A 16,542-nucleotide genomic window follows, 5' to 3' on the forward strand; every position below is an offset into this window, starting at 1 on the left:
AAAATAGTATTTGGCGTCCAGGGGTGCATTAACCCCCAAGTATGTGGAGGTTTAAAGGTTAATATATTCACCCATTAAATCTTACATCCAAGACATCTTATTATCTTTGAATGCAGAAAAAGCATTTGACACAGTTGAATGGGACTACCTATTCACCACATTGTACAAATTTGGGTTCGGCCCTAACATGTGCATGGATTAAAGTACTCTATACTAGTCCAGATGCCTCAGTTCTTATTAACAACATTATTTTGGACTATTACAAACTAGAACGTGGTATTCGACAAGGATGTCCCCTATCACCATTGCTTTTAAAAAACACCATTGAGCCATTGGCTGTTTACTTTCGAAATGTATCAGTGATAAAGGGGATTTTCAGAGAAGGGTTTGAACACAAAATAGCATTATATTCAGATGCTATGATACTGTATATGTCTAACCCACAAAACTCCATGTTAGCAGTCCTAAAAGCACCAGCAGATTTTCAAAAGGTAGCTGGACTCAAAATTAATTTGGATAAACGTGTGCTTTTTCCAGTAAACTCTCTAACACACAACATTATACTGGACACCTTCCCATTTATCTTAGCAGATCAGTTTAAATATCTTGGGGTAAATATCACAAGTAATTACAACATCCAGAGCCTTGAGGAACTTTGGGCGTATCTCATCCACCCCAGGGGCCCTGCTACCAAGGAGTTTTTTGACCACCTCGGTGACCTCAGTCCCCGAGATGGGAGAGCCCACCTCAGAGTCCCCAGGCTCTGCTTCCTCATTGGAAGGCATGTTAGTGGGATTGAGGAGGTCTTCAAAGTACTCTCCCCACCGACCCACATCGTCCCGAGTCGAGGTCAGCAGTGCTCCATCCCCACCATATATGGTGTTGACACTGTACTGCTTCCCCCTCCTGAGACGCCGGACGGTGGACCAGAATCTCCTCGAAGCTGTCTGAAAGTCATTCTCCATGGCCTCTCCAAACTCCTCCCATGCCCGAGTTTTTGACTCAGCAACCACTGAAGCCGCATTCTGCTTGGCCTGCTGGTACCTTTCAGCTGCCTCCAGAGACCCACAGGACAAAAAGGTCCTATAGGACTCCTCCTTCAGTTTGACAGCATCCCTCACCGCCGGTGTCCACCAACGGGTTCGGGGATTGCTGCCACGACAGGCACCGACCATCTTACGGCCACAGCTCCGGTCAGCCGCCTCAATAATAAAGGCACGGAACTTGGCCCATTCGGACCCAATGTCTCCCAACTCCCTCGGGACGTGGTCAAAGTTTTGCCGAAGGCGGGAGTTGAAGCTACTTCTGACAGGGGACTCTGCCAGCCGTTCCCAGCAGACCCTCACAACACGTTTGGGCCTACCAGGCCTGACCTGCATCTTCCCCCACCATCGAAGCCAACTCACCACCAGATGGTGATCAGTTGACAGCTCCACCCCTCTTCACCCGAGTGTCCAAGACATATGGCTGCAAGTCCGACGACACGACCACAAAGTCGATCATCGAACTGAGGCCTAGGGTGTCCTGGTGCCAAGTGCACACATAAACACCCTTATGCTTGAACATGGTGTTTGTTACGGACAATCCGTGACGAGCACAGAAGTCCAATAACAAAACACAGCTCGGGTTCAGATCGGGGGGGGGCATTCCTCCCAGTCACGCCCTTCCAGGTCTCACTGTCATTGCCCACGTGAGCATTGAAGTCTCCCAGGAGAGCGAGGGAGTCCCCAGAAGGTACGCCCTCTAGCACCCCCTCCAGAGACTCCAATAAGGGTGGATACTCCAAACTGCTGCTCGGCGCATACACACAAGCAACAGTCAGGACCCTTCCACCCACCCGAAGGCGGAGGGAGGCCACCCTCTCGTCCACTGGGGTAAACCCCAATGCACAGGCTCCAAGTTGGGGGGCAATAAGTATGCCCATACCTGCTCGGCGCCTCTCACCGGGGGCAACTCCAGAGTGGTAGAGAGTCCAGCCCCTCTCAAGGAGATTGGTTCCAGAGTCCAAGCTTTGCGTAGAGGTGAGTCCGACTATATGTAGCCAGAACCGCTCGACCTCGCGCACTCCAGGGTATGTACCTAAATTTGGAATTAATGGGAAATTTAAAAAAACTCCACAGTAGGTTGATAAAGAGTTAAGGAAAGGGAAAAAACAGCTGTATAAGGCATATAAGACTAATACTGAAACTCCATAGTGAATCATGGGGCACATGAGGGCAACCATTAAAAAGGATATTAGGGAGGCTAAAAAACAGTTGGGGAGGAATATAGCAGATAAGGAGAAAGACAGCCTAAGATATTTTTTCAGTATTTTAATAGTAAACGAATAGCCAAGGAGGAGGTTAAGTGCATCAGAAATGGTAAATGGGAGTTAAAAGAAACAGACGGTGAAATAGCAGATGCTCCAAACTTCCAGGTTTTGGTTCAGAAGAGTTAGGTTGTGTTTTACTAACATTCTGGAATTCTATGAGGAAGCAACAAAAGAATATTGTCAAAGTGGAGCATATGATATCAAATGCTTTCTGAAAGTTAAGATAAATGATAAAGTGCGACATGAGAAGTTGGGCATCAAATTAAAAGTAGTGGGAGTCCAGGGTGATGTTTTAGATGGGTGAAGAATTGGCTTAGACACAGGAAGCAGATGGTGGTGGTGTGGGGAACCTTATCAGAGTTGGCTAATGTTAAGAGTGGTGTTCCACAGGGGTCAGTGCTAGGGCCGCTGCTATTTTTAATAAATAAATAAATAAATATAGATATAATTGTTTACTTTGACTATGACAAAATGTTACACAGGTTGAGGCATAATTTATTTGTTTTATGGTGATGCCTTTTGTTTTAGCATAGCTCTTTATACTCTTATGAAAAATATGTAGTACAGTAATATTGACATGAATAACTTACTGGATTCTGATAACTGTAACACATAGTTTTCATTTTAAACAACAAATTGTTATTGAGGATTATTTATATTTGTTATAAATAGGGCTGGGAAAGTTAATGCATTATTATTGCATTAACACATTAATTAATTAATGCCGACAATTATTTTATCGTGCATTAATGCAGTTTTTGTTGTTGTTATTATTATTATTATTATTATTATTATTATTATTATTTTGAAAGCCTCAGTCTCGCTAGCGACCGATGGAGATCAGTGATCTTCTTGTTACAGCACTTTTTAATATGCTATTGCTAGAAGGAAAATTATCTTTGTTGATTTGACCTTGATTCCCTGCATGTGCATGAGTAGCGAAGAGCAAACAGTTTCTAAAGTGGCATGTGGAGAGATACCAAAGTGAATGCTCAAAGCAAAATAATCCTTGGATGACTTGTTTTGTATTATCACTGAAGCTGACTCTGTTTTTGATGCAAGTTATCTGGAGATGTAGATCGAAAAGGAAAGTCAGGTACCGTGATCAGCTGATCGTGGTGCTGAACATGTTCGTGTAGCTGATGCACCTATGGCAATGTTAGCCTGGGAGGACAGACACTTACGATGACATGAGGTGCAAACCATATTGTTTCTCACTGCAACTGCTACCCCCACGCACCCGTCTCACAAAGACAGCCAGGCAGCCAGCCCACCATGTATTCCCACTGGCCGTCGAGCTGTCCCCCGCGCTGCTGCTGCAAACTGCAAACAGACGCCAACAGCAGGCACAACAGCCAGCAACATACATTTTATGTTGATTTATGTGTGAATCCATTGCTCTATGTGCTTTTCAGAAAAATTTGTATTTTGGAAAATATATTAGCCCTCAAAGAGTTGCTACTGAACATAGACTCTTAATGCTGCTTGCTGATAAAAGAAAATGTTTCTGCTGGTATCTGTTCAGATGAATACGAAAACAGATTTAGAGATGTCAACTTGCTGTTGCTCAGAAGGTGCTAGTTATGATCGTGGCTCTGAACTCTGAGGGTAACTTGTTTTTCTATAACAAACTAGAGAAAACGTTAATGCCCTGGCAGTGGCAAATAGCTTTGATTTTATATTTGATTTGATTACATTAATGTTTAAGTTTAGATTTACAAGAAATCTTTTAACTGCTACTATGTAAAGGGAATCAGGGCTCGTAAAATTTCAAAATCCCTGGTAGCCCTTCGGGCAGGCACTGTTCAGTTTTTGGTAGCCCAAAATAAATTTAAGTAGCCCAAATAAAAAAGAGATTATTTTTAATGTATAATATTATAAAGGAAACAAAACATCAATCAAACAATTGTTAAAACACAAATTACATCTGTATAAAAATTACAATCATCAACTCGAATATTTGGTTCTAATTGAGCACAAATTTCTATGAACTTGTAAGAACTGTGTAGAACATAAATCAGTCTGTGTCAGATTCTGAATCTGAAATTTCTACTGAAGTCACGGATGAGAAAATGCCACTCGATGTGAAGGGAATAGCATCTCCTTCATCAGCTTTCTCTTCGTGTGCATCGGCCTCCATTTCACTGCTCTTTGTTCTTGTCGGGGTTTTATGATCCAGGTGTCTTGAACCTTTTCCAGAAAACATCCAGAAACAAATTGACTTGTCAGGGCAAAAAGATTCAACCGTTTCCCCATTAATGTAGAGTTGCATGTAGTCATTCAGTGTTTCAGGGTGTAGAGAGGTACGATGTGTTGTCTTCACTCGGTTCATGCAAGAAAATCCTCTCTCACAGATGGCTGTTGATGGACTAAATGTCAGCATTAATTTCACCAGCAACAAGATATGAGAGAGGTGTTCTGGATCCTCAGAGAGGAGATCTCTGTACAAGCAATCTACCTTGCTACCCCGGTGTTCTGCAAGCCACATTTTTAGATCTATCCATTCTTGTGGAATTTTCTCTTTCTCTTCCTCATCTAGCAAACTGGCAAAATGTGTGACAAGATAATCCACCTCTTCATCCCCATAATTTGCCAGCTCTTCTCTGGGGTAGGGAAGAGTGGAAGGGTCAAAAACCTTGAAACAAGAGAGAGGCTTTTCACGCAAATTTTAAAATCTGTTGTCCATGTACTTGACTGTGTTGTCAATAATCTTCTGAATCTCTGTACCAAAGGTGTCTTTTCTGTGCCCTCACCTCTTCTAGCAGGTCGCTGACTTTTTGTGAGCTGAGTTCCACAGTAGCAAATGCTACCATCCTCATTCGCTGTGAACTTTGTGTCCAAGGTTTTCTGGTATTCTCCTGGTTTTGTTTTTAGGCTGAGTACGCGTGATGTGGTGCTCTCAACTTTTGTTTGTGTGATGTTTAGGTTATCATGCTGAAAATCAGTACAGCATTTGGATAAGATGGTACTGTTGTCCAACATGAAATGCAGGAAGTGAACAAATTTCTCAGTCTTCATCTCCTGCACCACCCCCTCAGCCTTGGCTGTATCCTCAGACTTGACATCACTTCCTCCTGCCATGCTCTCCATATGAACAACAATGGGAGTGTAATTTTTTTCCACAGCCTTCAGACATCTCAGCCGGCTTGGAAGCCACCGTGTGCTCTTCAGGCCACTGAAATATGCCAGTTTCTATTTAGTAGTTCACTTATTTCGGTCAGTTCTCTTCGCTGCTTTGGGGAATAGTAGTACATCTTAAAGATGGTTTTCAGTGTATCTTCAAATTTCACCAGGTACTCATAGCCTTTCACGCTATCCAGCACGGCTAGCTCTAATTTGTGTGCCACACAGTGGATTGTTATGATGTGGGGTATCCTCTGTTTCAGTCTCCCAGCTACTCCTGTTTTCTCACCCATCATCACTGCAGCAGTATCAAAATTTGCACACACTACTTTCTTTTTCCATGTGTCTTCTCTGATACCCATGGTGTTTACTGCTTCATCAATAGCCTCTAAAATACCTGCAGCATTTGCACTCTTGACTGGCCGACGTTTGATCATGTATGTGGATATGTCACCATTATCTCTCACTTATCTGACATGAACCAACTCCTGTTCTATTATACCAGTGTCTGTACTGCCATCTGCAAGAATGGATAAGAACCTGCTTTCTTAAATTTACTTGTCGATCTGGTCTCTTGAAGTTTGTGCTATTGCTCCAATAAACTCTCTGCAAGCATGGTCATTGAGGTAAGTGGAACCAAGATCTAGGCCATTTGCTTTTTTTGCTAAATTTTGCCAATGGTAGTTCACTCTTTGCAACATAGTACGTTGTTATAAACAGCTTTTTCAGGACTTCTTGTTGTGCTTGGTTTATTTTTAGTATGTTTTTTGCAATTAGTGTTTGTTCTGGGAAAGATGCTGCATACTGAGCACCAATGCATTTCTTGTGATGCAGAGATTTCTCATGGGTTCTGATGGGGTCTTTCCTTAAATTACTGGTCCCAGTAACAAAAGCGCTTGTTGAGTCAGAAATTGAGGGAAACTCACAACACACCCGGCAGAACATTATACTATTTAGCTTGTCATATTCCAGCCACAGAAATTCTTTTGTCCATGAAACCAAACAGCTGCGCTTTCTTTTTGCCTCATAGTCTGATTTGTCATAACTTTTCCGCTTTGTGGTAGGCTTTTCTTTGGCTGTCCCTTCTTCACCCTGACCTGTCTTATTTGACTCAGCAGAACTAAAATACCTGCGTAAATCCATCTATTTTTACACACGCACACACATAACGGTCAGCGATTTTTTTAAAATTCTCTGCGCAATCAACCTCTATCACATGTTTAAGCTTGCTGCGGGAGATTTCACTTGTCACATTTGAATAGTAAGCTAATGAGTGATAAGATGATGTCAGAGGAATTGGTGTGCAATTAATCCGTTGCTGACCAATCAATACTGCCGCTCTCTATACACAGTTTGTGCGATCGCAAAGTGAAAGTAAAAAACAAGCGCAAATTCAAAAGCGATTTCAATATTTCACATATTAAAAGTGGCTCAACGATGCCCGAAAATGACATAATTACCCAGCTACATTTGCGAAAGAATGCAAAATCATTGACATATAGTTTTCCTTCCTATGATAGCCCAACGGGCAGGGCTGAGATAGATTTTGGTAGCCCGACCGGAAGATACAATAGCCCCGGGAAGTTGGGCTAGTGATTTTGCGAGCCCTGGGAATACTGCTGTTAAAAAGCACCTTATTTGTTTAAAGTGTTTACAAGCCATATACACACAATACACCTCATTATTGAATCTTGTGCATAACAGTGAGATTGTTGTAATTGTCTGCTATTAATCGTGATTAAAAATTTACGCACTATTTATAATCATATTGGTAGATATGTATGCTTTGTAGTAAAGATCCTCTGTAATTTTACAAAGTAGGCAAATTAGGTAATGTAAGCTCCCTCGTGACCATGTGTCTCAGTCTCTTTAGTTGAATAACTATTTCACCTACATGTATTTGCAATTAGCACATAAGTCTTAATTATTTAGAAATTGTCTAATGTAAACTCTGTCAAAAGTGAGTTTCCTTTGGTTTAGCTGGAATAGCAGTGATTATTCAGTCTGTCCGTACATTGTAAGGAAAAAAGACAATATAGGATGAAGTTTTGGGGTTTCCAGGGAGGTCCTCATTTTAATAACAACTATGATTAAGTTGGCCAAGGTAAGCCTGCATTTGATTGCTCTTCTGTAGTCTGTAAATACATGTGACTCACCCTATAGTTGGAGAAGTAATGCTATTGAAGTTTCAGTTTGTATGACGTGTTTGAGAATGGTTTGAATGTAGATTCATTATTATAAAGAGTTTCCCTTATTGTTAGGCAGTCTGGTTGTGTTTATATATGAATATGTAGCTGAATATTGCAGTATCTACTCCCTCAGACACTGTTTTGATGAATGGAACGAAAAGTGTTAGTTTCTCACCAGCAGATAAAATAAAAACATAACTTAATGTTTTTAAACCCACCTAATCAAATTAAGTACTGTAAGATACTGTGAATTCAGGGAATAATTCTGCCTGTATGCTTAATTTTGAAACCGTGCTTCTGAAAGAAAATCTGCTTCATGCTTTCCTTAAAACTTGCTTAGTGATGAGGTTTGTCCAGTATTAATTCTTGAAATTTTTAATTATTTGGCAGGCAGAAAATGAATCTGCTTTGAACACTATTGGACACAATAATCCAGACAATGACATATGGATTCCTGACTATCTCACTCCTTCCTGGGTATGTCTGCCAAAGGACCAAGCAGTGCTGGCAGTGATACAACCTGCTGATGTACCATCAGATATTCTTGAAATAATATGTAAGGTATGACCTTCTTTGCGTGAAATTCCAAACTCTTCTGTTTCTGACTTTTAATATTTACTAAATATTGACCCAGTTGTTATTAATGCTATAATTCTTATCTTTCTGAACGTTAAATTGATTATTTATATGTTCTGTTTTTTTACCTGCTTTTTCCAGGTCAATGTTGTGAGCAGCTGAAAATTATCCTAGTAGAAACAGACATAAGGCTAAGATGTACAGTTAGCAAAACCTCAGGACATTGCAGAAAACAGTGACGCACACCGCTATACTTATCAGCTGAAAAGTATTTCTTTAGACAATGAAAGGAAATGTAATTCACACATTATGGAGAGAATATTGAAAATTCACATACAACTTTGAGCTTCACTGCCAAGCAACATAGTTGCTAGAAATTTCTCTTGGTGTTACATCCATACACATAACAAAGTGTATATATTAGAATTAAACAACATAGATAGGATGGGTCTTTTTTACAGAAAAAAGAAAGAATTTTTTTTTATTTTTAATTAGTTTACCATTTTGTTCATTTTTAATATACAATCATATGAAAAACTTTGGGAACATTTCTCAGCCTGCATAATAATTTACTCTACTTTTAACAAAAAAGATAACAGTGGTATATCTTTCATTTCCTAGAAACATCTGAGTATTGGGGTGTTTTCCGAACAAAGATTTTTAGTGAAGCAGTATTTAGTTGTATGTAATTAAATCAAATGTGAAAAACTGGCTGTGCAAAATTTTGGGTACCCTTGTAATTTTTCTGATTTGAATGCATGTACCTGCTCAATACTGATTACATGCAACACCAAATTGGTTGGATTAGCTCATTAAGCCTTGAACTTCATAGACAGGTGTGTCCAATCATGAGAAAAGGTATTTAAGGTGGTCAATTGCAAGTTGTGCTTCCCTTTGACTCTCATCTGAAGAGTGACATCATGGAATCCTCAAAGCAACTCTGAAAAGATCTGAAAACAAAGATTGTTCAGTATCATGGTTTAGGGGAAGGCTACAAAAAACTATCTTAGAGGTTTAAACAGTCAGTTTCAACTGTAAGGAATGTAATCAGGAAATGGAAGTCCACAGGCACAGTTGCTGTTAAACCCAGGTCTGGCAGGCCAAGAAAAATACAGGAGCGGCATATGTGCAGGATTTTGAGAATGGTTAAAGACAACCCATAGTTCACCTCCAAAGACCTGCAAGAACATCTTGCTGCAGATGGTGTATCTGTACATCATTCTACAGTTCAGCACAATTTGCACAAAGAAAATCTGTATGGCAGGTGATGAGAAAGAAGCCCTTTCTGCACTTGCACCACAAACAGAGTTGCTTGTTGTATGCAAATGCTTATTTAGACATGCCAGATTTATTTTGGAACAAAGTGCTTTGGACTGATAAAACAAAAATTGAGTTAGTTGGTCTATAACAAAAAGCGCTTTGCATAGCTTAAGAAGAACACTGCATTCCAAGAAAAACACCTGCTACCAGCTGTCAAATTTGGTGGAGGTTCCATCATGCTGTGGAGCTGTGTGGCTAGTTCAGGGACTGGGGCCCTTGTTAAAGTCGAGGGTCGGATGAATTCAACCCAATATCAACAAATTCTTCAGGATAATGTTCAAGCATCAGTCACAAAGTTGAAGTTACACAAGGGTTGGACATTCTAACAAGACAATGATTCAAAACGCAGTTCGAAATCTACAAAGGCATTAATGCAGAGGTTGAAGTACAATGTTCTGGAATGGCCGTCACAGTCCCCTGACTTGAATATCATCGAAAATCTATGGGATGATTTGAAGCAGGCTATGCATGCTCAGCAGCCATCAAATTTAACTGAACTGGAGAGATTTTGTATGGAAGAATGGTCAAACATACCTCCATCCAGAATCCAGACACTCATCAAAGGCTATAGGAGGTGTCTAGAGGCTGTTATATTTGCAAAAGAAGGCTCGACTAAGTATTGATGTGATATCTCTGTTGGGATGCCTAAATTTATGCCCCTTTCTAATTTTGTTATGATGCATATTGCATACATATTTTCTGTTAATCCAATAAACTTAATGTCATTGCTGAAATACTACTGTTTCTATAAGGCATGTCATATATTAAAAGGACGTTGCTACTTTGAAAGCTCAGCCAATGATTAACACAAATCCAAAAAATTAAGAGGGGTTCCCAAACTTTTTCATATGACTATATGTTGTGCATTTTCCTGACCTAAAGGTTTCTTTTGAAAATGTTCAAATAAACAGTGCTGTTGCAGTAGTGACATTTATTATTCAGTGTATAACTTTATCTTTCACTGTAACTCTTGAATCACAATTTAACTGGTTGCATTTTATTTTGAAAGTGTTTTTTATAGCTGAATTAAATATTAAATAAACCTTGTAAAATAACCCTTAAACAAAACACAATATTTGATAATTGTAAATACTAATACTACTAGTTATCATGAAATGCTACATCAGCATTCTATTCAATTGCAGTAATGTACTTTTAATTTGACTTTTGCAGGTTTTCTTTAAAATTAACATATTTTAAAAGGTGTTTAGATTTCATACTGGGACATTCTCCGACTGCACATTTCAAAATAATCTATAAAATAATAGATTAAAATAATCAATCTTTTAAATACATTGTTGCAGTTTTTCAAAATGTAATCCTACAGTTAGCTGCGAACCACCCAATCTCACTGATATTGCACAGGTTGGGTAGGGTAGGGAAGGCTTCAGGGATCTGTGGTATCTGGGATGAACTTCTCCAGGCTGTTGGTAAGGCTGTCCTCCTGGAATTGCAAGCAATCTTTGCTTCCATCTGTGAGACAGGTGTCATCCCAACTGACTAGAAAACAGGACTTGTCGTCCCTATCTGGAAAGGGAAGGGTGAGCGCCTAGATTGCGGCCACTACAGGGGGATAACGCTTCTCTCAGTGCTGGGTAAGGTCCTTGCTAGGGTCATCCTCAATAGGATCTGTGATCACTTGCTCACTAACCAGAGACCAGAGCAGTCTGATTTTATGATTAAAAAGTCTACCATTGACCTTATCCTGGCACTGAGGGTTCTCATGGAGCCCAAACGTGAATATCGACAGAGTTTATTTGCAGCCTTTGTCAATTTTCCTCAAGTGTTCAACTGAGTGGATCGAGTTGCCCTGTGGGACATCCTGAGACTTTGCAGGATCCCCTCAAGGTCACTTGATGTCATGGCTGGCTTGTGCATCAGGTGCGGTTCACAGTGGATGAAGAACCTCTGTATTTTTCCCAGTTGATTCTGGGGTTCATCAGGTGTGTGTTCTTGCTCCTACTCTGCTCAGTGTTTGCATGGACTGGGCATTGAGCAAGGTCGTGGGGTTCAGCGGCTTTGTGGCATCTGTTGGTGAAGAAAGATTCACTGATCTTGAATTTGCTGACAATGCTGTGATCTTTGTGGAGTCAAAGGAGGCTATGATCGGGGCTCTCAGGACACTAAGTGAAGAGTCTGACTGTCTGGGCTTGCGTATGTCCTGGATAAAAACCAAGATCTGGGCCTTTAATGACCTCTTGGGCACAGCCTTCAGCAGTGTGTCTGTCTGAGGAGAGAGAGTGTAAATCTTGTCATGAGGTTTACTTACGTCAGCAGTGATATTCATGTCTATGGTGATTCTTCCTATGAAGTCAGTAGACGGATTGGGAGAGCGTGGGGGGGTCATGAAGTCACTGGAAAGGGGTGTGTGTTGCTCCCAATTTCTTTGCAAAAGGACAAAGGTTCAAGTCTTTGGAGTCCTGGTGCTTCTTGACTTTCTATCCAGTGACCTAAGATAAAGACTGAGCTCCTTCAGTACTGTATCTCTTCGGAGGACCCTTGGATACGACTAGTTTGACTGTGTCGAATGAACGGTTGCTTATGGAGTCCCAAATTAGGCACATGACCTGCATTGAGAGGACCTGACATTTTTTATAAATGATTGGACTTTTTCATGTGGTTATTTATTTCATAATTAGCTTTTTATTTATTTCATTTTGGCACAAGTGGCATTCCATACTCTCCTGCCAATCAAGATTTCCAGCCTAATTTAATACCCCTGACTCTTAACATTCCAGTGTTCTTTTTGAATTGGGACACACAACCTAATTTTATCAACTGACCAAGTCGTAACAGCATTTATCTCATGTTAGCAAGCAAAATATTACCAGATTTTAGGTAATGATTTATTTATTTATTTTGGATGACTATTTGGCTAATATTGTGTTGCAAAGCATGTAGAGCTATTCAATCCTTTAGACAACTTAGGCTTACCCCTAGGGCGCTGTCACACAAGGGGTGCTTCGAACAGTGACAATGACACCTACCCCTATTACTGAAAGCATGTTATAGATACTGAGCTGCATTGGAGTTTATGCAACTTAAGTGGTGAACACTCTGGACCTTTCTGACCCTCCATCCATCCACACTATGGGCACTGATCTGGTAACACCTAAGGCCCCATATGGGCTTCGACCACCACCAAGATCATGAAAAGTGTAGCTGAAAGTTCTACCTTGTGCTTTTGATTTTTAGAATAACTGTTATATATTCTGGAACAGTTGCTTCCATTTTTACTTGCTGTTTCTTCCAGTTTTGAAAAAGTGCCGGAAGATACCACAGAGGTAAACCAACTGATTTATGCCAGCTATGCATTTTCTCAGCATGTTTGTGTTGCAGTTTTAAATGACATAGTTAATCTGTGTGTTTTGTATCTTTTAATAAAATATAAAGCATATTTTAGGAACACTATATTCTTATTATGTTTTATTTTTTGTACCACTAGCAGTTTGGCGTAGGTCAAATGACCTACCCTGACCCCCCGGCTATGCCACTGAAAATATAATACATGACACTTTCACGATATTATATACAGTAGCGATATTGCAATGATTCCATCCGGTTGATAGTCACATCATTTATAACTAGGGGTGTAGGAGGTGAGCAGTGTCTCCTAAAATCCACAATCAATTGTACTGTTTACAAGGATTTTAAAGTTAAGATTTTTGAGGGTGCACCAACTGGCCAGCCGATTCACTTTCATCCAATATGACACCTCATCCCTTTCTTTGATCAGGCCAGTCAGGGTGAGTTCATCAGCAAACTTCAGCAGTTTAACATATGGGTCACTGGAGGTATAGTCATTGGTGTGGAGAGAAAGAAAAAAGGAGAGGTGACAAAATATAGCCCAGAGCTGATATTCGCCCATCTCCACTGTTTGACGTCTGTTTCTTAAGAAGTCAGAGATACAGAGACTTATGGTATAGTCCACATTGATACTAAGAAGTTTGCTGTAGTTAAGCTCTAGTATGATTGTGTGAAATGCAGAACTGAAATCCACAAATGAGATTCTTGCATAACTAGCTGGATAGTCTAAATGCTGCAGGAAGTAGTGGAGGTTCATGTTCACATCTGACCTGTTGGTGCAGTAAGTAAACCCTAGTGGGTGAAGGAAAGAATTTGTCACAGATCTGAGAAACTGAAGAATAACACATTAATATAGCTTTTATTATTAGAGAGGTCAGTGCCATAGGCCTGTAATCATTTAGACTGTATGTATTTTGTTTCATAGGCACATGAGTGACTATGAATTCTTTGAAACAGGCAAGGACTTTGCAATGAGCCAAAGACTGAGTGATACTTTTTGTAAATACTGGTGCTAACTGATCAGAACAATGTCTTAGTGTGGAGGGAGAAATATTGTTTAGACCAGAGGTTTACGACATTTCTGTCTCCAGAAGAGCCAGTGCACTTCATGCTGAGAAATGGACAAATGGGATGTGACAGTTGGACTGACAGATAGATACGTTAGGTGGTTGATCTGCAATAAAAAAAGGTTAAATTTGTCAGGCAAAGAGGGATTATTGTGTGGCATTCTGTGGTGGGGTGGGAATGAAGATTTGTAAACAGCAATTACTTGTAAAGACAGAAGACAGCCCAGACAGAAGTTGTGCTGATGTTGTACCACTGTGCCTCTAAAAATCACCGTCCAGATTAATTTAAAATGGCGGGGAATTTCAGATGAAGTATTTATTGTGTATTCACTTTATAGATGCTGCTATACAGTACTGTATCTCTAAAAACTTTCCAAAAATAGAAACTTTTCACTGTGAAATGCCGTTGTGACTTTTTTAAGTGATTTTTTTTTTCTTAGATGAGGGTCACCTATAAATTTTTCCATATTTACTTTACTAAGACATTAACAAACTCTGTGCATTGAAGGGCATAACCTCATTTATTGAGTAACATCTTAATTTAGATTTTGCAAAAACGCATCTATTACTCATTTATTTTAATGTAACAAGACTTATAAGACATCAGTAGATAGGTTATTCATCTCTGTTAATATGAAGGATTCACAGGTCATATACTAATTATGTACTATCAAGAGAAATGTGCCTCAGTTAAGCCACATGAGACATTTCAAAAGTTATTTTTTTAGTAAGTCACATTACAGAGGTGAGTAAACATTTTAGTGATGCTTTGTAAGTGTTTTGAAGATGCAAAGTAGTGTATGTTAAGGTCTTGTTACATAATATTTGTGCTTGTGTTATGATGGAAATCATCAGAGCTTATTGTTGTATATCTTTCACTCACTTAGTCCTCTTGGCACTTTCAACCACCATAATCCTAGATTCCCTTGATACTTTTTGATTGACTTTTTCTGTATATCATATAGACTTTAGAAATTAATATTTGCACTTCCCTTCAGTATAAGTCTGTCTCTAACGGTGAAATGGTGGACGCTGGATGGAGATAGATAGAAACAGACATATACTGCAGCTTGTAAAGATTTGTGCATACCAAGTACCTGTATGATCAGTCAACCTTCCTCCTGAAATCCTATGTATTTGCATCATCTTTGTTATGCTTTTACACCTTAGAGTGGGCCAGAACAAAGCTGACTTGCTGCAGCAAAATGTCTCCAACAGTATTTGGCCACAACTGTGAGGAATCCTGAAAAGGAAAGCGTCTTGATCAGTGCTCATGGGATGTCCTTTTCTTCGGCATGTCCTTTTCTTCTATTGTCTACAGCAAGCCTTTTACTTAGTAATGTTCTGGCTGGACAGGGTGATTATTATGTGTAGTAAACCTCCTTATGAGATCAAAGTATCTTGAAGGATTTTTTTTTTTTTCATATTCCTTTTCTGTACCCTGTGATCGTAACCACTACACTGATCACTGCTAAGCAGAACATACATTTTTGTGCAGTAAGTAGTTTTAGTAACATTCAGGCATGTTTTAGAAAATTATGTGTATGAACAAAGATAAATAATCACTGGGAGCCTGACATGGTAATTTCCATTGGCATAAACTTTCAAAATAAATTAAAAATTTTTACATAAGTGAAACATTAAAGATTTTAGCAAAACCATCTGAGAACCACATTAACATGCCATATAAAACCTGTAAATGTGATGGAGTGCATGCATAATAGGAGCCTTTGGTCAGACCTCATGAATAGCTTGTTCTTGTTGACTTGTCCTGATTGACTCTAATGTATGATCTTCAGATATGAGCCTCCCATCAGAAATACTGCGTGCCTAGCAGTGAGTTAGTACTGGAAGTACTTTTTTGTAATTTTTTTTTTGGTCCTAGCTTCATAACCTTCTGCGAATTACCACAAACACTTACCAGGCATCAATATTAAGTGATGGGCAGTAGGTGCCAAGTGATGATGCCATCTGATTGCTCACTTTGTGTGGCAGCCGGAAGTGCATTTGAAGAAAATCACATAGGCCAGAGTTCTACCTCTGACATCATTTTTGCCATGACTTCCTCGCACCCAGTGTGGGATATAAACCAGCCTTTATGTGGCTCAAAGATATTGAAGGGGAGCCCATACCGACACATATGTTAATGGCAAATACACTCAACAATAAAAAATGCTAAACTCCGGTCATGGAGGGCCACAGTGGCTGCAGGTTTTCATTCTAACCATCTTCTTTTGCTTTTAATTAACTTGACTCAGGTCCCTTAATTGTTTCTTTTTCTTTAATTAGCAGCCAAACAATAATGAGAAACAAAACAAGCCACAACAAGACCCGCTCATCTGTGCCCATCACTCAGTATCTGAAAATATAGAAAAGCGAAGGTCTCAGTAAGGCTGATCTCTCTGCTCACCAAAACATTTTGAAAATGTTCTTAGAAAAACAGAAAATGAACAGTTTTGGAAATGTCTGCTGTGGCAGAATGAGAGCAGCAACAGGCCACAGAATTAAATAACGAGCTTAGTTAACAGCAAATGTTGGCTTCTAAGAATCTGGTGGGAGTGAAATTGGTTGGAGTTTGAAAACCCAATTTAGCTGGTCATCTGTTGGCTTGTTTAACGTCTCATTTCTGTTTGGCTGTCATTTAATGAAG

The 16,542-nt window shown here is 39.7% G+C and overlaps 1 protein-coding gene across 3 annotated transcripts in view; it reads left to right on the forward strand.

Annotated features, from left to right (window-relative positions):
• Nucleotides 1-16,542, forward strand: part of LOC120523519 (T-lymphoma invasion and metastasis-inducing protein 1-like) — a 495,064-nt gene that overhangs the window by 226,869 nt on the left and 251,653 nt on the right. For all 3 annotated transcript variants that reach the window (XM_039744911.1, XM_039744910.1, XM_039744912.1), the window contains exon 10: nt 8,014-8,184. In XM_039744911.1, the coding sequence (XP_039600845.1) occupies nt 8,014-8,184 (171 nt within the window). The remainder of the gene's footprint in view (nt 1-8,013; nt 8,185-16,542) is intronic.

The sequence above is a fragment of the Polypterus senegalus genome, chromosome 2 (genome assembly GCF_016835505.1).
Source record: "Polypterus senegalus isolate Bchr_013 chromosome 2, ASM1683550v1, whole genome shotgun sequence".
NCBI lineage: Eukaryota > Metazoa > Chordata > Cladistia > Polypteriformes > Polypteridae > Polypterus > Polypterus senegalus.